This window comes from Poecilia reticulata, chromosome 20, assembly GCF_904066995.2.
Source record: "Poecilia reticulata chromosome 20, P_reticulata-male-v2, whole genome shotgun sequence".
Lineage (NCBI taxonomy): Eukaryota > Metazoa > Chordata > Actinopteri > Cyprinodontiformes > Poeciliidae > Poecilia > Poecilia reticulata.
Window position 1 is genome coordinate 10,141,805 of NC_088849.1, and position 23,475 is coordinate 10,165,279.

A 23,475-nucleotide genomic window follows, 5' to 3' on the forward strand; every position below is an offset into this window, starting at 1 on the left:
ACACTGCTGTACTCTTCCCATTATGTATTGATTTGCATTTCATGTCCTTTCGGTATGTTATGTTGTTTCTATTTTTTAATCTTTGATATTTTGTCTTTTAGCTTTTATACTTGCTGTAACATTAGTTGCCCAATTTGGGGTACAAATAAATCTGAAATCTGAATCAGGCGTGTTGAATGGCCATGCTGGATTATGATTCACCCAAGTGAATCTCGCCTCATTTGTCATGGAAACCAAGACAACGTCTTAATTTCTCCCAGCCTACATGATTCATGTAGCAAGCTTTGAAGAGAAAAGCTGGGAGCCACTTTTCAATCTTTATTTTCAAATATCTTATTGAATGTTTTGTGTGTGCTTGTCTTGGTCAAATGTGACGTGTAATAGTTTTTACAAGCTTGGCATTTTCCATATTTTAAATAAAATTTGGAGTTTGCCACATGAGTTCTTTTACTTTTGTTTTACATCTGAAATATCATAACCACCAAAACGTCTTCTTCATCCAACAGCAGCAGTAAAATAATGTAATGTAAAATAATGATCTCATCTGAAAAGCACCGTCAACATGACAGACAGGGACTCTTTGTAAACACACTGTTTACAATTCATTGGGCAAATAATGATTGAATACGACAACTACTCTGATAATGAGCAATTAGATAATGTCCTGATAAAGCCCTAGTAAGTACTTCTCAACTCTTCTGATTCAACAAGTTTATTAGAGTTGTTATTAATATTTCTCTCTACTAGTTTTGTTTATTCTTTTGGTAACAGAATATGCATCACCTTAAAGGTGAGAAGAGTTTTAAACCTATTTATGGCGTTCTTTACACATCTTTGAATGCGGTGTGCAAACATTTTATATCTGCCAAGCAGAATGAATCATAAGAAACCCACTTATCATTTTCATCATTTTGTGTACCAGTTTCCTCTTGTTCACTCCACCAGAGCTCTGGAAAATATGCAAGAGATGCCAACAGGGTGGAGAACTTTACTGCAACTAAAAGTGGTTACTTTGATAAAAGTAAAAGATGAATAAAATATGCATAAAATAAAAGTTAAAAGGACCTTGTAAACATTTTGCTTTAAATAAGAGTCACTTAGTTCATTTTTGTGAGCAGAAGAAAGTTCTGCTTGTGGATTTCACAAAGCAAATGAGAACAGTTTGGTCTCAAACTGTTTAAATTAAAGGAGCAACACAAAATAAGACATTTTAGCAATATGACATCATAATATTTGGGAGGTATTATATTATGGGCATGGTTTTTCTGCGAAGCGTATCTGTGTTTTTTCTTGTTCTCTGAAACTGGCAGTCCTGATATTTATCACATTCTTTGTCTAATAAATGCATTGTTCCTGCGGCCGAAAATTTAAATTAGATCTATTAAAAATAAAAGGTTAACATCCTCTTTTACAACAATCTGAAGAATAAATAACTAGACAATAACGTGACATTGACTTTCAAACACAGAAGTTGCTTGTTAGATGTTTTACTCATGAAGTGAAATTCCTATGAAACCAGATTAACATTTTTCTCGCTTATCTGCACATTATTCAGGTAAGAACATTTTTAATGAAAAATCCTTTTCACAATATGTGTTTGTGCTAAACCAGTCTTTTTCTTTGAATGTCTTTAAATTTCTTACCAAAAAGCTCTGCTGCAGTTGTTCATGAGCTCTGTGTCATGTAGTTTAAGTTTGAAGATGAACCAAAATGAAGACAGGAGCTTGGATATTCTCTTTTTAATGCTTACTGATAAAAAAGGAAACCTGCTTTTTCTCCTTGGGAAATCCTGGGAAAGTGAAAAAGAAATTAAAACAAAAATGAGACAAATCACAAGGAAACCTACAGAGAAACCAATTTATTCTCATAAATGAGAATTGAGGATAATAAACTAAACACTGTGAATATCTGTTTTTGGTTCTCTTCTTATTCTCCATTCAGGCAGAGGATGAAAAACTAAACAGATACACAGGGAAACTAAAACCTCAGGGAAAATAATAGTTACTAATCTAAGAGAACCAGGGCTGAAATGTCACCAAAAAAATTGGGCTGCAATTTTTCTCATTGCAGCCCAAAATAATTATATGATATGTGAAGGAACATGACATACCAGAGGATATATATTCATGTTGTTTTTAGTGAAGATATGTCTCTAATCATTATTTAACATTTTTCAATGTTTCAATGATGTTTCAATGCATTAGTTATAACTAACTGTTGTATTTTTTTCCTTTGTTTTTTTATGTTTTGTGTTTCAATTCACTATTATTATTATTATTATTATTATTATTATTATTATTATTATTATTATTATTATTATTATTATTATTATTATTATTATTATTATTATTATTATTCCAAAGGATGTTCATTGTTAAGGTTGTCACAATTCATGTTATTCCTGTGTTTTTCTGACTCTGTGTCACTTTATATGTAGGCTACACTATGATGTGACCCCATAGTGTATCCTTCACACAGCACACACATATCACACATATCCCACACATGCATGATCAATAGGAATCCAAGTGAGATTTAAGGTCCAAATACATACAGATCATGACATGCTAAGCAAATTGGTAAATACATTTTTACATGCAGTTTGTTTAAAACACTGAAACTCAGCAGCTGTTTTCATCTTTTTACAGTCTGATGGCGGCTCTGTCTGAGAACGTGCTGACAGTCAGCATGTTACTGAGTGTCGTCTTTCTTCCAGGTGAGAAGTTTGTTGTCTTCCTTTCATTTGGAGACATTACATGAGTCATTACTCTGCAATATGTAATCTTGATATTGTTTAGAGGCTCAAGCTTCAGGAAGAAGTATGACATGATGTAGCCACTTACCAGTGTGGATGTGATGAAGAAGTGAAAGAGTTTTTTTTTACTTTGTAGTTATCAGAAGAAGCAACATCCCTGAGAGACTGCTGTTGTCCTTTTATCTTTGCACTGTGGAAAATATTCTAACTTACTGTCTTACTGAATTTCCAGCTGCATAGTAACACACACAAAAAAAAAGCTCCACAGGTGCCTTCAGGTCGTCCAGCAGATAATCGGCTGTCCTCTGCCTGCAAACTGAATCGCTGTTTGCAGGCACATGATTCAGGAACATCATGAAAATTCACCAATGACATGCACTACTTGAACAGATCTGTAAAGACTAAAACCAATAGACTGAGAAACAGTTTTTACTCATCAGCATCGTCAAGCTGAATTCTCTTAAGTGGTCAATTTGACATCGTCTGTTTCTTATGTCTATTTTAGTTTTAAGTTAACTTTTTATTAAGGGACAAGAGCAATATAAGTAAATATTTATCATCTTTTTATAAGTGAGGCATTGTTTTTATCTGGATAATTGCATCCAAATTTGATAGTACAATGTTACATTGTTACAGTGACAATAAAAAGTCTATTCTATTCTATTCTATTCTATTCTATTCTATTCTATTCTATTCTATTCTATTCTATTTCATCAAGAAATTTATCTTCAGGAAGATTTTGCTCCACATCATGTTCATTATTTGTCTGTTATTACAGGTGATTTTGCTGGTTGTCCAGATCCAGTCCTTATTGCTAACACACCTGGGCAGATGGAAGCTCTGAGTGGATCTTGTTTGCAAATCCCATGTAGCTTCAATTCAACACATTCCACATTTGGCCAAAGTAACGTTTATTACGGAATTTGGTTGAAAAATAACCCATATTTTAAGCAACATCCAAGCGCTCTTATTTTCAACAGCAGTGGGTCAGTTAACATTTATTCACTGAATATGATTGGAAACCTGAGTCAGGAAGACTGCACCACTGTGTTTCCTGATTTAAATACGACTTACACTGACAACTACTACCTCCGCATTGAGAACGGGCTATTCAAGGCATTAGATGTTTGTCATCCTATTAATATAACAGTAAAAGGTAAGAAACTTTTTGCTTGTTTATGATAGTGAAGTACAATGTTAAGAATTATTTATATCCATCAATCAACAAATTTTTATTTTTTTATTTTATTGATGCCAGATGAAATAGGCAAATTTAAAACAAAGGAAATAAAACAATGTAAAAGAATGATCAATTTGAAAACTTCTGCTTTTGTTTACATTCCAAAAATGAAAAGAATGTCTTTAATATCCATTTCTTTCAAATAAAAATCTATATTGGATTTCCATTATGGAAGTAAAAAAAATACAATTGTAATTTTTGACCGCATTCTTTCACATTTCTATCTGTATATTGGCAATTTAAATGAATTATTTTCAGTGACACATGATACTGCTGAAGCGCTATAAAGCAATATTATCAAACGTGTTTAATATTACTTGTACTTTCACTGTAAAAAGTGATTGTGTGATAAAATTGCTGAACTTAAAAATGTTGATTACATTATTTAATTTAGGACTTTGTAATTGTAAACCAATTGTAATGCACACTAGGAGGACCCGAAATCAGCCACGAGACAGGAGTGAGCAGAAAACCACAGATCTTTATTGGAGACAGCCAAGGGCGGCACACTGGATAACTAGCTGAAGCACTAGCTGGAAGATAGTGCGTGGGGGCGGAGGGAGAAGCGCAGATGCAGGGCTGCGTACTCACAACCGGGGATCAGAGGAATAGAGTCCAGATCCAGTTCTTGGTCAGCCGGGCCGAGGTCATACACGAGGTGGAAGATAGCAGAGTCCGAGGGAGTGGGCGTGAGCGGCGTCAGAGAACAGGCTAGGGTCGAGATCCGGGTAGGCAAAAACAGCAGTCCAACAAGGGAAGGCAAAAGGGGAAAATCCAAAGGGCAAGAGCGAGGCAGTGATACACAGGGCGTGGATGAAGAGCTAGAAACTACTTGCTGAAAGCGTTCGATAATCTGGCAGTGTGCAGGTTGCGGAGGGAGGCTTAAGAAGGGGAGCAATCAGGGAGCGGCACAGCTGCAGGGAATCAGGGAGATGAGGGACACGACATGGATGGAGTCAAAACAAAACAACAGGCACATGTCACCATTACAGTACCCCCTCCTCAAGGTCCGGCTCCTGAAGGACCACCAGGCTGGTCGGGGTGATCACGATGGAAACTTCGGATGAGAGCCTTGTCCACAATGTGGCGGGACGGAACCCACGACCGCTCCTCAGGTCCATAACCCTCCCAATCCACCAGGTAATGGACTCCACGGCCCCATCGTCTGGACTTGAGAAGACGCCTCACCGTGTAGACAGGCCCCCCAGCGAAGATTCGGGCGGGAGGAGGGGGTCCGGAGGAGGGCACAAATCGGGATGCGGAGACAGGCTTGATGCGTGAGACATGGAAGGTGGGATGGACCCTCAGGGAAGCAGGCAGCCGGAGACGGACGGCCACCGGGTTAATCACCTTGGAGATGGGAAATGGTCCGACGAAACGTGGAGCCAGCTTCCTGTTCACCATCCGAAGCGGAAGGTCCCTGGTTGACAGCCATACCTTTTGCCCAACCAGATAAGCGGGGGCCGGGATCCTGTGTCGGTTGGCAGATCTAGAATATATGGCAGAAGTAGTTAAGAGTGCCCTGCGGGCCCTTTTCCATACCTTAAGGCACCTCCTGGCTGAGGCATGGGCAGAGGGAACCATGGCAGCCCGTTCCTGCAAGGAGAAAACTGGTGGTTGGAAACCATAAACGGTATGGAAGGGAGATAACCCCGTGGCACTGGAGGGAAGAGAATTGATAGCATGCTCCACCCACGGCAGATTCTGTACCCAATTGGTAGGGTCTTGTTCGCAGAGCATGCGAAGTTTGATCTCCACCTCTTGGTTGAGACGTTCAGTCTTACTGTAATGCACACTAGGAGGACCCGAAATCAGCCACGAGACAGGAGTGAGCAGAAAACCACAGATCTTTATTGGAGACAGCCAAGGGCGGCACACTGGATAACTAGCTGAAGCACTAGCTGGAAGATAGTGCGTGGGGGCGGAGGGAGAAGCGCAGATGCAGGGCTGCGTACTCACAACCGGGGATCAGAGGAATAGAGTCCAGATCCAGTTCTTGGTCAGCCGGGCCGAGGTCATACACGAGGTGGAAGATAGCAGAGTCCGAGGGAGTGGGCGTGAGCGGCGTCAGAGAACAGGCTAGGGTCGAGATCCGGGTAGGCAAAAACAGCAGTCCAACAAGGGAAGGCAAAAGGGGAAAATCCAAAGGGCAAGAGCGAGGCAGTGATACACAGGGCGTGGATGAAGAGCTAGAAACTACTTGCTGAAAGCGTTCGATAATCTGGCAGTGTGCAGGTTGCGGAGGGAGGCTTAAGAAGGGGAGCAATCAGGGAGCGGCACAGCTGCAGGGAATCAGGGAGATGAGGGACACGACATGGATGGAGTCAAAACAAAAACAACAGGCACATGTCACCATTACAGTACCCCCTCCTCAAGGTCCGGCTCCTGAAGGACCACCAGGCTGGTCGGGGTGATCACGATGGAAACTTCGGATGAGAGCCTTGTCCACAATGTGGCGGGACGGAACCCACGACCGCTCCTCAGGTCCATAACCCTCCCAATCCACCAGGTAATGGACTCCACGGCCCCATCGTCTGGACTTGAGAAGACGCCTCACCGTGTAGACAGGCCCCCAGCGAAGATTCGGGCGGGAGGAGGGGTCTGGAGGAGGGCACAAATCGGGATGCGGAGACAGGCTTGATGCGTGAGACATGGAAGGTGGGATGGACCCTCAGGGAAGCAGGCAGCCGGAGACGGACGGCCACCGGGTTAATCACCTTGGAGATGGGAAATGGTCCGACGAAACGTGGAGCCAGCTTCCTGTTCACCATCCGAAGCGGAAGGTCCCTGGTTGACAGCCATACCTTTTGCCCAACCAGATAAGCGGGGGCCGGGATCCTGTGTCGGTTGGCAGATCTAGAATATATGGCAGAAGTAGTTAAGAGTGCCCTGCGGGCCCTTTTCCATACCTTAAGGCACCTCCTGGCTGAGGCATGGGCAGAGGGAACCATGGCAGCCCGTTCCTGCAAGGAGAAAACTGGTGGTTGGAAACCATAAACGGTATGGAAGGGAGATAACCCCGTGGCACTGGAGGGAAGAGAATTGATAGCATGCTCCACCCACGGCAGATTCTGTACCCAATTGGTAGGGTCTTGTTCGCAGAGCATGCGAAGTTTGATCTCCACCTCTTGGTTGAGACGTTCAGTCTTACTGTAATGCACACTAGGAGGACCCGAAATCAGCCACGAGACAGGAGTGAGCAGAAAACCACAGATCTTTATTGGAGACAGCCAAGGGCGGCACACTGGATAACTAGCTGAAGCACTAGCTGGAAGATAGTGCGTGGGGGCGGAGGGAGAAGCGCAGATGCAGGGCTGCGTACTCACAACCGGGGATCAGAGGAATAGAGTCCAGATCCAGTTCTTGGTCAGCCGGGCCGAGGTCATACACGAGGTGGAAGATAGCAGAGTCCGAGGGAGTGGGCGTGAGCGGCGTCAGAGAACAGGCTAGGGTCGAGATCCGGGTAGGCAAAAACAGCAGTCCAACAAGGGAAGGCAAAAGGGGAAAATCCAAAGGGCAAGAGCGAGGCAGTGATACACAGGGCGTGGATGAAGAGCTAGAAACTACTTGCTGAAAGCGTTCGATAATCTGGCAGTGTGCAGGTTGCGGAGGGAGGCTTAAGAAGGGGAGCAATCAGGGAGCGGCACAGCTGCAGGGAATCAGGGAGATGAGGGACACGACATGGATGGAGTCAAAACAAAAACAACAGGCACATGTCACCATTACAGTACCCCCTCCTCAAGGTCCGGCTCCTGAAGGACCACCAGGCTGGTCGGGGTGATCACGATGGAAACTTCGGATGAGAGCCTTGTCCACAATGTGGCGGGACGGAACCCACGACCGATCCTCAGGTCCATAACCCTCCCAATCCACCAGGTAATGGACTCCACGGCCCCATCGTCTGGACTTGAGAAGACGCCTCACCGTGTAGACAGGCCCCCCAGCGAAGATTCGGGCGGGAGGAGGGGGTCCGGAGGAGGGCACAAATCGGGATGCGGAGACAGGCTTGATGCGTGAGACATGGAAGGTGGGATGGACCCTCAGGGAAGCAGGCAGCCGGAGACGGACGGCCACCGGGTTAATCACCTTGGAGATGGGAAATGGTCCGACGAAACGTGGAGCCAGCTTCCTGTTCACCATCCGAAGCGGAAGGTCCCTGGTTGACAGCCATACCTTTTGCCCAACCAGATAAGCGGGGGCCGGGATCCTGTGTCGGTTGGCAGATCTAGAATATATGGCAGAAGTAGTTAAGAGTGCCCTGCGGGCCCTTTTCCATACCTTAAGGCACCTCCTGGCTGAGGCATGGGCAGAGGGAACCATGGCAGCCCGTTCCTGCAAGGAGAAAACTGGTGGTTGGAAACCATAAACGGTATGGAAGGGAGATAACCCCGTGGCACTGGAGGGAAGAGAATTGATAGCATGCTCCACCCACGGCAGATTCTGTACCCAATTGGTAGGGTCTTGTTCGCAGAGCATGCGAAGTTTGATCTCCACCTCTTGGTTGAGACGTTCAGTCTTACTGTAATGCACACTAGGAGGACCCGAAATCAGCCACGAGACAGGAGTGAGCAGAAAACCACAGATCTTTATTGGAGACAGCCAAGGGCGGCACACTGGATAACTAGCTGAAGCACTAGCTGGAAGATAGTGCGTGGGGGCGGAGGGAGAAGCGCAGATGCAGGGCTGCGTACTCACAACCGGGGATCAGAGGAATAGAGTCCAGATCCAGTTCTTGGTCAGCCGGGCCGAGGTCATACACGAGGTGGAAGATAGCAGAGTCCGAGGGAGTGGGCGTGAGCGGCGTCAGAGAACAGGCTAGGGTCGAGATCCGGGTAGGCAAAAACAGCAGTCCAACAAGGGAAGGCAAAAGGGGAAAATCCAAAGGGCAAGAGCGAGGCAGTGATACACAGGGCGTGGATGAAGAGCTAGAAACTACTTGCTGAAAGCGTTCGATAATCTGGCAGTGTGCAGGTTGCGGAGGGAGGCTTAAGAAGGGGAGCAATCAGGGAGCGGCACAGCTGCAGGGAATCAGGGAGATGAGGGACACGACATGGATGGAGTCAAAACAAAAACAACAGGCACATGTCACCATTACAGTACCCCCTCCTCAAGGTCCGGCTCCTGAAGGACCACCAGGCTGGTCGGGGTGATCACGATGGAAACTTCGGATGAGAGCCTTGTCCACAATGTGGCGGGACGGAACCCACGACCGCTCCTCAGGTCCATAACCCTCCCAATCCACCAGGTAATGGACTCCACGGCCCCATCGTCTGGACTTGAGAAGACGCCTCACCGTGTAGACAGGCCCCCCAGCGAAGATTCGGGCGGGAGGAGGGGGTCCGGAGGAGGGCACAAATCGGGATGCGGAGACAGGCTTGATGCGTGAGACATGGAAGGTGGGATGGACCCTCAGGGAAGCAGGCAGCCGGAGACGGACGGCCACCGGGTTAATCACCTTGGAGATGGGAAATGGTCCGACGAAACGTGGAGCCAGCTTCCTGTTCACCATCCGAAGCGGAAGGTCCCTGGTTGACAGCCATACCTTTTGCCCAACCAGATAAGCGGGGGCCGGGATCCTGTGTCGGTTGGCAGATCTAGAATATATGGCAGAAGTAGTTAAGAGTGCCCTGCGGGCCCTTTTCCATACCTTAAGGCACCTCCTGGCTGAGGCATGGGCAGAGGGAACCATGGCAGCCCGTTCCTGCAAGGAGAAAACTGGTGGTTGGAAACCATAAACGGTATGGAAGGGAGATAACCCCGTGGCACTGGAGGGAAGAGAATTGATAGCATGCTCCACCCACGGCAGATTCTGTACCCAATTGGTAGGGTCTTGTTCGCAGAGCATGCGAAGTTTGATCTCCACCTCTTGGTTGAGACGTTCAGTCTTACTGTAATGCACACTAGGAGGACCCGAAATCAGCCACGAGACAGGAGTGAGCAGAAAACCACAGATCTTTATTGGAGACAGCCAAGGGCGGCACACTGGATAACTAGCTGAAGCACTAGCTGGAAGATAGTGCGTGGGGGCGGAGGGAGAAGCGCAGATGCAGGGCTGCGTACTCACAACCGGGGATCAGAGGAATAGAGTCCAGATCCAGTTCTTGGTCAGCCGGGCCGAGGTCATACACGAGGTGGAAGATAGCAGAGTCCGAGGGAGTGGGCGTGAGCGGCGTCAGAGAACAGGCTAGGGTCGAGATCCGGGTAGGCAAAAACAGCAGTCCAACAAGGGAAGGCAAAAGGGGAAAATCCAAAGGGCAAGAGCGAGGCAGTGATACACAGGGCGTGGATGAAGAGCTAGAAACTACTTGCTGAAAGCGTTCGATAATCTGGCAGTGTGCAGGTTGCGGAGGGAGGCTTAAGAAGGGGAGCAATCAGGGAGCGGCACAGCTGCAGGGAATCAGGGAGATGAGGGACACGACATGGATGGAGTCAAAACAAAAACAACAGGCACATGTCACCATTACACCAATAGTGAATTTATGATTTTGTATACTCAAAAATTGACAGATGGACAATCACTGCCCAAGTTTTTTCAGACAGAACAAGATATGTTCTCCATGAGTTTAAAAAAACTTTAGCTTTTGTCCTTGATACATAACCTAGGAATTATTGTGGATTTAAAACAATTAAAACAAGTGAAAAAAATAGATAAATAAAACTTGAACACGGAAATGAGAAATTCATTTTTAACCTGTTTGTTTAATGTGAATCCCCAGATTCTCCTTGGAGTCCCAGCATTAATGTTCCCTCTGACCTGAAGGAGCATCAGTCTGTCACTGTAACCTGCTCAGCTTTCACTCCCTGTCCAAACTCACCTCCTGAACTCACCTGGAATCTCCAACAAGACTCTCTCAGTCTAACAGAAACAAACACAGATGGAACCTTTACAACTAAAATCCAGGAGATCATCACTCTGTCAGGCACACATGATGGATACAACATCACATGTTCTGCCAGATATCCTGTGATTGGAGGAAACAAGACAGCAGAGACAGAAGTGACTCTCAGTGTTTCATGTAAGTGATCCTATCAGCAGGTCATGGTTCAGCTGTTTCTGATCAATAAAGTTCATGTGTCTGATTTTCCTCAGATGCTCCTAGAAACACCTCAGCATCCATCAGTCCATCAGGTTTGGTGTCAGCAGGTAGCTGGGTGGAGCTGAGCTGCTCCAGCAGAGCCAAACCTCCACCCAGATTCACCTGGTTCAGGAAAAGCACAGAGGGAGACATTAATGTATCTGAGGGGCCGGCTTACTTCAACGCCACTGAGGGAGGAGAATATTACTGTATGGCCACAAATGATCTGGGTAATGAAACATCATCCAGTGTTTGTGCTGGAATCAAAGGTAATGGTTTTCTGCTTCTTGTTTCAGATTCTTTCAAAGCATGTGTTTCCTTAAAGCTGCATTAGGAAACCTTTACTAAAAATATATATGTTTTTTATATTTCTTAAACTATCACGTTGTATTGGCAGTAAAAGACAGATAATCTGTCTAAATGTGAAAGAAATTATCTGAAAAAATAAAGTTAAGCTCCTCTGCCTCCTCCATGTGGTCCTTTTGCTATCTACAGAAATGCAACCCAGTCAGAAACAACCAATGAGAGACAGGAGGAAGGTGGATATCACTGTCCATCATGTCTAATGACAGATATTTTGCTGCAGCTGTTTGTGTTTGTGGAGAAACAATGAAAACTGATTAAGATAGAATAGAAATTCTTGTGCAATAGTAGAGAAATCAAAATTACAGAAATTTGATTCGGAGAAAGATACAATCATGAGAAACATATGAAAGGAGAAAATTGAATAAAAATATGGCACAGTAAGGATACATATTTTAATACCATGAGGTCATAAAACATACCGTTCTCCAGTCCAGAAGATTGTTAACTGAGTTGGTTAATTCAAACAGTTAGAAATGTGCATGTCTCTTTGTGCATTGGAAGACAAACTACTGACAAATAGTTACAAGAAAAAACTGCAGCAGTAAAGTTATACAGATACCAGCATGTATGTAAACACTTATTGAGTTTGATGGTTGTAAAGTCTAACAGTGGCTGGGAGGAAGGATCTATGATAAATCTCCTTACTGCACTTAGGATGCATCAGTCTGTCACTGAAGCAGCTCTTCAGTTCAGCAGCAGCTTCATGCAGGTTGTGGGAGACATTGTCCATCAGTGATGTTCTTTTAGCCAGTGTCCTTTTGTCTCCCACTACCTGCACTATGTGTCGTCATTCTTACTAGCCTGTACATTCACAGCTAGCTCCCCTGTTGGGGAGGAGCTGTAGCGTAGCAGAGAGTAAGGGGAAGGGTGTGAGCAGTGCTTACATGAGCTTGATTGACTGAGCTTTAAAGATTAAGTAGGGAGTTCTGAGAAAACCTAGCCTGAAATCTTGAACAAGGAAACCACACAGCTCCTCTCCCTTGTTCTTTGCTGTGCTACATTCCTCCCTCCACAGCTTCTGCATCACATTACAGCCTGTCATGAAAGTGAGAAGGTTTTCCTGGATCCTCTGCCATTAGCTCAGCTACATCGCACTGGCAATATATACCGAAATCCACAGCGACCTTTGTGTGGAGGAAGGTTGTGACCAGCATGTACCCAAGCCTGACTGAGTGCAACGACCATCCTGACTCTGATTGGTTGTTTCTCACTGGGAGTGATGCATTTCTGCAGAGGGCAGTAGGACAACAGAGAATGCAGAGGAGCTTAATTGTTTTCAGACCATCTCCCTCATTTTATACTGCCAGGACATGGTGACAGTTTTAGCAAATATGTCAAATATGTTATAACCGTTATCTACTGCAGCTTTAAGATCATGTAGATACTTTTTTTTATAAAACAAAGCAACACAGAATAACATGATCTGAGTTAGTTATTTTGAAGCTCAATTCCACAAGTAAAGTTATGGTAGGACGAAAATATTACTTGTATATTTTTTTCAAAAAACTTATGTTTTTATGTAAAACCCCAGATTCTCCTTGGAGCCCCAGCATTAATGTTCCCTCTGACCTGAAGGAGCATCAGTCTGTCACTGTAACCTGTTCAGCTTTCACTCCCTGTCCAAACTCACCTCCTGAACTCACCTGGAATCTCCAACAAGACTCTCTCAGTCAATCAGAGAAAAACACAAATGGAACTTTTACAACTAAAATCCAGGAGAACATCACTCTGTCAGACACACATGATGGATACAACATCACATGTTCTGCCAGATATCCTGTGATTGGAGGAAACAAGACAGCAGAGACAGAAGTGACTCTCAGTGTTTCATGTAAGTGATCCTGTCAGCAGGTCATGGTTCAGCTGTTTCTGATCAATAAAGTTCATGTGTCTGATTTTCCTCAGATGCTCCTAGAAACACCTCAGCATCCATCAGTCCATCAGGTTTGGTGTCAGCAGGTATTTGGGTGGAGCTGAGCTGCTTCAGCAGAGCCAAACCTCCACCCAGATTCACCTGGTTCAGGAAAAGCACAGAGGGAGACATTAATGTATCTGAGGGGCCGGCTTACTTCAACGCCACTGAGGGAGGAGAATATTACTGTATGGCCACAAATGATCTGGGTAATGAAACATCATCCAGTGTTTGTGCTGGAATCAAAGGTAATGGTTTTCTGCTTCTTGTTTCAGATTCTTTCAAAGCATGTGTTTCCTTAAAGTTGCATTAGGAAACCTTTACTAAAAATATATATGTTTTTGATATTTCTTAAACTATCACGTTGTATTGGCAGTAAGAGACAGATAATCTGTCTAAATGTGAAAGAAATTTTCTGAAAAAATAAAGTTAAGCTCCTCTGCCTCCTCCATGTGGTCCTATTGCTATCTACAGAAATGCAACCCAGTCAGAAACAACCAATGAGAGACAGGAGGAAGGTGGATATCACTGTCCATCATGTCTAATGACAGATATTTTGCTGCAGCTGTTTGTGTTTGTGGAGAAACAATGAAAACTGATTAAGAAAGAATAGAAATTATTGTGCAATAGCAGAGAAATGATAATTACAGCAATTTGATTCAGAGAACGATACAATCATGAGATACATATGAAAGGAGTAAATTGAATAAAAATATGGCACAGTAAGGATACATTTTTAAATACCATGAGGTCATAAAACATACCGTTCTCCAGTCCAGATGATTGTTAACAGAGTTGGTTAATTTAAACAGTTACAAATGTGCATGTCTCTTTGTGCATTGGAAGACAAACTACTGACAAATAGTTTCAAGAAAAAACTGCAGCAGTAAAGTTATACAGATACCAGCATGTATGTCATGTATGTAAACACTTATTGAGTTTGATGGTTGTAAAGTCTAACAGTGGCTGGGAGGAAGGATCTATGATAAATCTCCTTACTGCACTTAGGATGCATCAGTCTGTCACTGAAGCAGCTCTTCTGTTCAGCAGCAGCTTCATGCAGGTTGTGGGAGACATTGTCCATCAGTGATGTTCTTTTAGCCAGTGTCCTTTTGTCTCCCACTACCTGCACTATGTGTCGTCATTCTTACTAGCCTGTACATTCACAGCTAGCTCCCCTGTTGGGGAGGAGCTGTAGCGTAGCAGAGAGTAAGGGGAAGGGTGTGAGCAGTGCTTACATGAGCTTGATTGACTGAGCTTTAAAGATTAAGTAGGGAGTTCTGAGAAAACCTAGCCTGAAATCTTGAACAAGGAAACCACACAGCTCCTCTCCCTTGTTCTTTGCTGTGCTACATTCCTCCCTCCACAGCTTCTGCATCACATTACAGCCTGTCATGAAAGTGAGAAGGTTTTCCTGGATCCTCTGCCATTAGCTCAGCTACATCGCACTGGCAATATATACCGAAATCCACAGCGACCTTTGTGTGGAGGACGGTTGTGACCAGCATGTATCCAAGCCAGACTGAGTGCAAAGACCATCCTGACTCTGATTGGTTGTTTCTCACTGGGAGTGATGCATTTCTGCAGAGGGCAGTAGGACAACAGAGAATGCAGAGGAGCTTAATTGTTTTCAGACCATCTCCCTCATTTTATACTGCCAGGACATGGTGACAGTTTTAGCAAATATTTAGCAAATATGTCAAATATGTTATAACCGTTATCTACTGCAGCTTTAAGATCATGTAGATACTTTTTTTTATAAAACAAAGCAACACAGAATAACATGATCCGAGTTATTTTGAAGCTCAATTCTACAAGTAAAGTTATTGTTGGACCAAAATATTACTTGTATATTTTTTTCGTAAAACTTATGTTTTTATGTAAAACTCCAGATTCTCCTTGGAGTCCCAGCATTAATGTTCCCTCTGACCTGAAGGAGCATCAGTCTGTCACTGTAACCTGCTCAGCTTTCACTCCCTGTCCAAACTCACCTCCTGAACTCACCTGGAATCTCCAACAAGACTCTCTCAGACAAACAGAGAAAAACACAGATGGAACCTTTACAACTAAAATCCAGGAGAACATCACTCTGTCAGGTACACATGATGGATACAACATCACATGTTCTGCCAGATATCCTGTGATTGGAGGAAACAAGACAGCAGAGACAGAAGTGACTCTCAGTGTTTCATGTAAGTGATCCTATCAGCAGGTCATGGTTCAGCTGTTTCTGATCAATAAAGTTCATGTGTCTCATTTTCTTCAGATGCTCCTAGAAACACCTCAGCATCCATCAGTCCATCAGGTTTGGTGTCAGCAGGTAGCTGGGTGGAGCTGAGCTGCTCCAGCAGAGCCACACCTCCACCCAGATTCACCTGGTTCAAGAACAGCAAACATGGAGCCATGAATGTATCTATGGAGCAGGTTTATGGATTCAATGTTACTGAGGGAGGAGAGTTTTACTGTATGGCCACAAATGGTCTGGGTAATGAAACATCATCCAGGGTCTGTATTGGAATCAAAGGTAATTATTTTCTGCTTCATGTTTCAAACATGTGTTTATTGCAGTGGTTCCCAATGTGTGGGGTATGCCCGCTGGCAGGACGGGGGGCGCTGAGAAGATTGAGAAAAAAACCCAAAAAAACAAAAAACAAAACCTCTCAAGGAGCTGTTCATGTTTTAAACCCATTTCACACAGTGGCTTTTTTAAAATGTATTGATGATAACAAGGTTGACAATTGTGACAAATAAAAAAAGAAATATTTTTGAAATAACACTGACAGCAAAGATAACTCATCTACAGTATAGAATGAGAAAAAAAACAGTGATTCACTATAAAGATGGTTTGTAGTTTGTTTTGTTGCAACCTGAAGTTTGAAATAAACTTCAGTGGAGTTTGAAAACAAAATAAGTGCATAGGTTTATGTCTGGTTGAACGATGTGTTTGCCGATTTGTTTTTTTTGTAGGGGTGGGGGCCAGGGGGATTTTATTGTAATCCATAGGGGGGCCTAGAAGAAAATCTTTGGGAACCACTGGTTTAATGTGAGGTGCTGAATGGAAAAAGACAGATTAATATTGCCAGTTTCGTTTATCCTACAATCAGATCTATAACCTATATATTACTATTACTTTGCATGTTTTTGTGAAATGTGTTTTAATGTGAATCACCAGATTCTCCTTGGAGTCCCAGCATTAATGTTCCCTCTGACCTGAAGGAGCATCAGTCTGTCACTGTAACCTGCTCAGCTCTCACTCCCTGTCCAAACTCACCTCCTGAACTCACCTGGAATCTCCAACAAGACTCTCTCAGACAAACAGAGAAAAACACAGATGGAACCTTTACAACTAAAATCCAGAAGAACATCACTCTGTCAGACACACATGATGGATACAACATCACATGTTCTGCCAGATACCCTGTGATTGGAGGAAACAAGACAGCAGAGACAGAAGTGACTCTCAGTGTTTCATGTAAGTGATCCTATCAGCAGGTCATGGTTCAGCTGTTTCTGATCAGTAAAGTTCATGTGTCTCATTTTCCTCAGATGCTCCTAGAAACACCTCAGCATCCATCAGTACATCAGGTTTGGTGTCAGCAGGTAGCTGGGTGGAGCTGAGCTGCTCCAGCAGAGCCAAACCTCCACCCAGATTCACCTGGTTCAAGAACAACAAAACATTCTCTGAAGGACATTCCAGCGTCACAGTGACTCAGGGAGGAAACTATTTCTGTTTGGCTACAAATGATCTGGGTCACAATATATCATCAGTTATACTAGTTATTACAAAAGGTAATTATTAAACTTCACTGTCTACTTTGAGAAATAGCTGCCTGTAATTATTTGTAATTCATAATTATTTGTGTCTGTTCTCTTTCTGCAAGGTGAAAATCTTTTGGTGCCCGTCACCGTGGTGATTATTGTGGTCATCTGCTTTCTTGTTTTTCTGGTTGTGTCTATTTGGTGAGTTTCACATTTAAACATCTTGAAATGAAATAAAGACCTGAACCTATTAAGTAGAATACATACTCTAAACTTTTATAAAGATTCAATTATCTAGTATTAGACCAGTTACGAGATTTTTTAAAAAGTGTTACATCAAAATTGAGTTATAGGAGAAGCTTTCGACGAGGATGTATTTTGTTAATTTTACATTCCTTGTTTTTTAACAGCAGGAATTGTTACATCTGGAAACCAGTAAATTACGTCAGTAAATTAATACCAAGGTCAAATTGGCCGAATTAAGTTTTGCAGATGTTTTTATAGATATTATTCAGATTGTTGATAGAATTTAATCAATCAATGGAGGCTTTGTGGATGCAGAGCAGAACCAAAAAGCAGAGAAACCGAAGGAGGGAGTTTGAACCAACTATTTCATCGATAATGGGAAAAGGTTCCATCTCGATATAGAGACTCCAATGTCTCTGTCTGAACATGCAGCCAGACAGAGATTTAAAAAGAATACGGCATGTGGGTACAGTTACCACTACCAGTGTGTGAATATGTGAACAATTGAAGTTACTGTGAATCTGCAACTGCATTGAACTTGATCCTAAGGCAGTAGTTGCTGACTACCACATTACCTAAATCATGGTGGCACAAGTCTAGAATCTAAGATCTACCATCCTACCAACTAATCAAATTTTCTTGCCCATAGGCAACACGTCCAACTTTCTCCCAACAGCATGAATAGAGCACTTCTGCTCTTTTCAGCCCCTTAAAACCAGATTTGTGCCACTTCATATGTGGTACTAGATGGGATACATATAGTGTATAGTGTATTTATAGTAACATGTAATTTTGAAAGAAACTGTTATCAGAACGGACATGCTACATTCATCCAAATTTTACATCTTTGCTGTGAACTGTGCAGCATATGTAATCATTCCAGACATAAACAGTAACTGGAAATTGTAATTATGAAATGATGAAATAAGTCTGTGTCACTGAAGCACATCACATGACAACTCCACTGCTCTCCGGGCTCCAACTACACATCCAAACAAGCTTCTCTACAGAAATTGCAGTTCTGCAAAAGACCATTGCTGTTAGTTCTTCCTTTTTATTGACTTCCTCTGTGTTATGATTTTGTGACAATACTGTTGACTCCCAGTAATGTCACAAAGATCTCTTCATAGATAGCTTCATCCATTATTACTTCTCTAATCAGTGTGTTGCTGTGTGATATCTATGTTCTTCTGCACAAGGGGGTCATATCTGCATCTTAAACAATTCACACACAAGTCTGATTTCATCATTCAGTAAGTCGTATGAAGGACCATAAAAAAAATGGATTTCAGCAAAAAAACAAAAAAATTGGAATAAACATGAAGACCTGCTATATTAAGGTAGCTTAAAATTTGCAGGAGATCCGGACTTTGGCATCATAGAACTAAAATAAAGACTCTGAAGTTTTCTGGAGCCTCCTTTAGGTGAACACAATATGGGTGCGTTCACACTGCAGCCTGAAGTGACCCAATTCCGATTTTTTGACTTTTCTGATTTTTTTTGCCAGGGCCGTTCACACTGCAGGTAAATGCAACCTGTATGTGTTCTGCAGTGTGAACGGGCAAACGACCTGAAAGCGTCCCGCATGCGCACTATAGGGGGCGCAATAGCGTCAGCCTTCTCAGTATTCTGCCACCCGCCATAAAAAGTAGTCCTCAGTGTTTGCGGAAGTAAACATGGAGGCTAATGGTGGAGCTTAGCTTACATATTTTAAGTTGTTGTCCAACAGGAGCAGCATATTAACAACTTAATCCCCATTATAGTCCGTCATAGTTGTTGTTTTTCTTCCCACTTGCATGCATCAGGATACAGAATAGTGAGATTTGTTGAGAATCAGTGACGTTCAGTTCGGATGGATGCGACCTGAACGGTAGGTCGCATTTGAATTGGATAGGTGTCGGATATGGGTCACATTCGAAAAAGAATCTGACCTGTGCTGTTCACACTGTAATGAAAAGATCGGATACAGGTCGCATTACGTCAAAAAAATCGGAATTGGGTCACTTCAGGCTGCAGTGTGAACGCACCCTATAACACTGAGAATGGGGATTAATAGGGAGTTTGACCTTCAAGTGTCAGTGTTTTGGTTCCATTCACACCTTGTACAACTCCTTAAGCCATGGTGGATTATTTCTTTGTCACTGGTATTGTCACTGCTTATGTAGCTATCTCTAAGACATACTGCTGCAATGCATCCTGGGAGCCTGTTTGGGATGAACAACATTGAAGTCCTTTATGTCTCTTGCTAAGAAACATGCTAGTAGAACTGACACCATCGGCCCAATTGGTCCTCACATTGGGCCGTGACAATACTGCAAGTACGGGGTATGTCCATTGACGCTGTCTTCATTGTTTTATGAAAATGACATTGCAGACTCCAAATCGTGACTGATCTGCCATGGAATCTGCCCTATGGTGAAGATACTCTTTGCCCTATGGTTGGCCACACCCAACATCTCATTTGGCCAAAGAAACATAGAAACACTATGTCTTGGGAAAACCCCCCCCCAAAAAACGACTTTATCTTTGATTTATCTGACAACTCTCTAATGTCTTGCAGGTATTTTAAGACCAAACATTCAGCGCCACAAAAGACTCAGGTGGGGGAATGTTCATCCTTTGTGGAGAGCCCTAAAGTGAGATTTTGTTTGTTCCATGCTAATTTTTTTTTCTGCAGAGTCAAGTGGGTGTAGACGGTGGCGTTCAGAATCCGGTATTTGAGAAAGAGGAAGAACTGCATTGTGGGGAAGTCAAAACCATCGAGAAGACGCCTAAAGCAGCAGTGATTCCAATGTATTACAATGTACATGAGGAGACGGTGAACGCACAGGTCACAGTGTCAAAGCCAGAAAACGTCTCAACACAGGCTGCTGACAGTCCAGAGAAATGCACTGAGGAGAAGAAAATGTAATGTTTATCCTGAGATAAGAATTTGTTTTCTTTTGCTTTGTGTCATGAACCAATTCACTTTAGACGAAAAGAGGATTTGTTTCTTTTAACCTGCAGGTCCTCAAGTTTTTATGGTCTGTACTCCATTTTCTCCAACAATTTCAACATTCAACTTTTTCTAAGATTAGAATTTCAAACAGATCTTTTTTTTTAAATCAGGGCTATTCGGTATAGTTTTTTTTTGTTTGTTTTTATTTAGTAGCCCTTATTGACACTGCTTTGGCTAATTTTGAAAATGTTTAGCAAACTCAGCTTCTCCTAAATACATTTTTCCAGAGGAATTGTAAAGCACTAATTTATGTGGCTGATTTGTAAACTTTTAATTGGATAAACTTTAAAATCTGAATTGCTTTGGTTGACTTTTCAAGTTAGCTATGTATATTCACTCTTATTTTGAAAGGCGTTTAACTGTTTATGCGGCATTTCAGTTTCCTTTCCTTATATTCTGTCTCTTTTGTTCCTCCAATAACTTTGCATAACAATAACCAATAACAATAACTAAGAAATATACATGACCAAATAAAATGGACAACAGAAAACAAGATATGAACATAAATACATTATAGAAATCCAAAATAATGTCAAATGTATTGATGTTCAAGGGTTGTAGTCTTTTAAGGGCTTTAAGGTCACTGGAGTTCTAATTAAATTGAAAGTAAGAAAATCTGAAATTAGATTTTTGTTGCAGATGTTTGGAGGCGTTAGTATGATATTTGCCATAAATAATAAAAAAAAGTTAACGTTTAAAGGTTTGTACATTCCAAATAAAACAGCCTTATTTGTTACTGTCCAGTTAGGACAAGCTTATATTAAAAGTAAAGATCGCTTGATCCTTGGATCACTAAAATCAATGTTCAATTCAAGGATAATTGTGTCAGCAGTTTGCAGCTAAACTGCTATTGATTATGTTTCTTCTATAGCCAGGATTAAATCAAATCCTTTGTAAACAGTTTTGATCAGCTTATACAAATGAAATGTTTTGGATTTATTAGACTATACGTTTGATCTTTTTGTCATAATGTGTCTTGAGATGATATCTGTTGTAAAATTGTGCTTCATTAATCAAAAGTAAATGCAACTAAATCAAGCTCTTCACTTGATGGAGTAATTTCACAAAGTCTGAATAAGATCAGCTAAAGTACCAAAAGTACTTTAGTTGAGCTCTGTAGAATGTATTATGTCAGATGGAATAAATGCAAATAAAAAATTATCATTTTCATTCAAAGTGAAAAACATAAATTATGGCTTTTTTAACCCCTAACCCTACATCAGTTTTCCAGATTCTTTCATTTATTGATTTTGACTTTGTGAAATGTTTGTCTGATGTAAAGCAAAGAGACCACTAAGTCTGTAGCAACACAGACGGCTCAGAGTCCAGAGAATCTCTACGCTCAAGTGAAAGAAAAACTAATGTTTGTTTTGTAAGATAAAATCAGGACTTTTTTGTGCACTAAGTAAGTTCTTGTCAGACATGGTAGAAATGTTTTTTCTGAACCTGTTCATCCTTAGTTTAACTGTTCTGTCGCTTTTGGTTTCAGACTTTGTAAAGATTTGAATTGTTGTTTTGTTTTAACAGTGGAATCTGCAGATGGATCTCATTGTCATGAAATGATTTCTGAAAAGCAAAAAAGGTGTTGAAAGCAGAGAATAATTTATTTCAGTTTTATTTAAACTTTCCTAAAACCTGAAGGTTTCATTTAAGGCTCTGTGGCTGGCTAGAGTATCAACCATAACCTGTCCAGTTTATCACAGAAAAACATGCTGAAATAAAAATGTGACCTAGCTAATTCAAGGAAGTTTGTAAAATTATTCATTTTCACAGGAGCAACTGTGGTGTTTCACCTCTTAGAGAAATATGGCTGATATAAAAGTTAATGACTCTTGTCTGGTCAGAACAGACCTGAACGCTGGTGGGCATGTCTGCTTCCTGCCCTCATTCTGCAAGAATCACTGAAGTGCAGGTTGAGTGAAAATCACCATCTTTTCTTGGTATGTAAGGGTGGCACTTTGTGAGTTTCTTTTAGTCTAGACAAAAATGGGCAATAAGCAAGGTATCACTTTCCTAATTGTAATCTTGGTGTGCTGTAACCAGCCACTAGGGGTCAGCATTATCAAAATGAGGTTTACATTGAGATTAAATTTGTTCCAGCATTCACTCTCCTAGTATTTAAATACTGCTTTCTCCCATGATATCATGTTTGAAGTTGTAGTCATACTCAATCTCCATTGTTCCCTGGTTCTCCAAGTTATTTTTGGACTTTAATTAAAACATTATTTCATCATATCCACCAAGACTCTGGTTTGCAGTTTGGTCCACCTGTAAACACATTGTGACACTTTCACTTCACAACTAGACCGTTCTGCTCTGTTACATCCAGATAAAATCACATAAAAGTTTGTGGTTGTTATGTGAAATAATGTGAAAAACGTAGTAGGTCGTTATTACTTTTGCAAGGCTGTAATCAGAAAATAGGCTGGACTACCATGCCGTGGTAGCTACGTCAAACTTTTGGTAGAAAATAGAGAGTAAGATCTAGTTACATTATTTCTTGCACAGATATTTGCATAGTGTTTACATAAGTTTTGTAGCAGTGGAGCCTTTATGTGATATGTAGTGTGTCTGACCAGTGACAGTCGGAGTTTCTCTGGCAGCCTGGCCTAAAAGCGGAGCTCAGATGAATCCCGTCATAGAGTCAGACGTGTTGGAGTATGATTTATCTAAAGGCTCCTCCCCTAATTTGTCATGGTGACCAAGACCAGGTCTTACATTCTTCCAACAAGCTTTGAAAATGAAAGCTGGGAGCCATTTTGCAGACTTTATTTCAAATATCTTATTGAATGTTTTATGTTGGTTCACCTTGTTCAAATGTAACATGTAATATTTTTCCTGAGCTTGGTGTTTTCCATATTTTAAATAAAATTTGGAGTTAAAATTTAAGCCGTATTTTATACTCTTGTGACTCCTTTTGTTTTACATTTGTTTGACATTTCAAACTATCATAAGCCCAAAACTCTTCTTGTACATCCAACAGCAGCAGACCTACAAAACTGATCTCATCTGAAAATCACCGTCAACATGACAGACAGACACTCTTTGTAAATACACTGTTTACAATTCATGGGACAAATAATGATTCAATACGTCAACTACTCTCATAAATATAGGAAAAGT

General features: G+C 42.0%; 1 protein-coding gene and 1 long non-coding RNA gene across 2 annotated transcripts; both read left to right on the forward strand.

The window, feature by feature from the left end:
* Positions 1-1,461: 1,461 nt before the first annotated feature.
* LOC145549396 (uncharacterized) lies at positions 1,462-3,905 on the forward strand. The gene is made up of 3 exons (XR_014085356.1): positions 1,462-1,555; positions 2,649-2,716; positions 3,534-3,905. It is a non-coding gene; the product is annotated as an uncharacterized LOC145549396 (long non-coding RNA).
* A 6,810-nt stretch (positions 3,906-10,715) lies between these two features.
* Positions 10,716-21,390, forward strand: LOC145549395 (myelin-associated glycoprotein-like). The gene is made up of 8 exons (XM_081601667.1): positions 10,716-11,340; positions 12,969-13,597; positions 15,242-15,541; positions 15,616-15,873; positions 16,522-17,138; positions 17,231-17,309; positions 19,915-19,954; positions 20,032-21,390. Exons 2-5 carry the CDS (start codon positions 13,540-13,542, stop codon positions 16,827-16,829), a joined length of 924 nt encoding a protein of 307 aa, XP_081457793.1. The 5' UTR covers positions 10,716-11,340; positions 12,969-13,539; the 3' UTR covers positions 16,830-17,138; positions 17,231-17,309; positions 19,915-19,954; positions 20,032-21,390.
* The last annotated feature ends 2,085 nt before the right edge of the window (positions 21,391-23,475 follow it).

What these genes read in the sequence shown, in the direction of transcription:
- LOC145549395 (XM_081601667.1), top strand. Translation starts at nt 13,540, where the DNA reads ATGGCCACAAATGATCTGGGTAATGAAACATCATCCAGTGTTTGTGCT. An exon ending in TGTTTGTGCTGGAATCAAAG is followed by an intron (nt 13,598 to 15,241) that starts GTAATGGTTTTC and finishes GTAAAACTCCAG; the next exon opens with ATTCTCCTTGGAGTCCCAGC. An exon ending in AGTGACTCTCAGTGTTTCAT is followed by an intron (nt 15,542 to 15,615) that starts GTAAGTGATCCT and finishes CATTTTCTTCAG; the next exon opens with ATGCTCCTAGAAACACCTCA.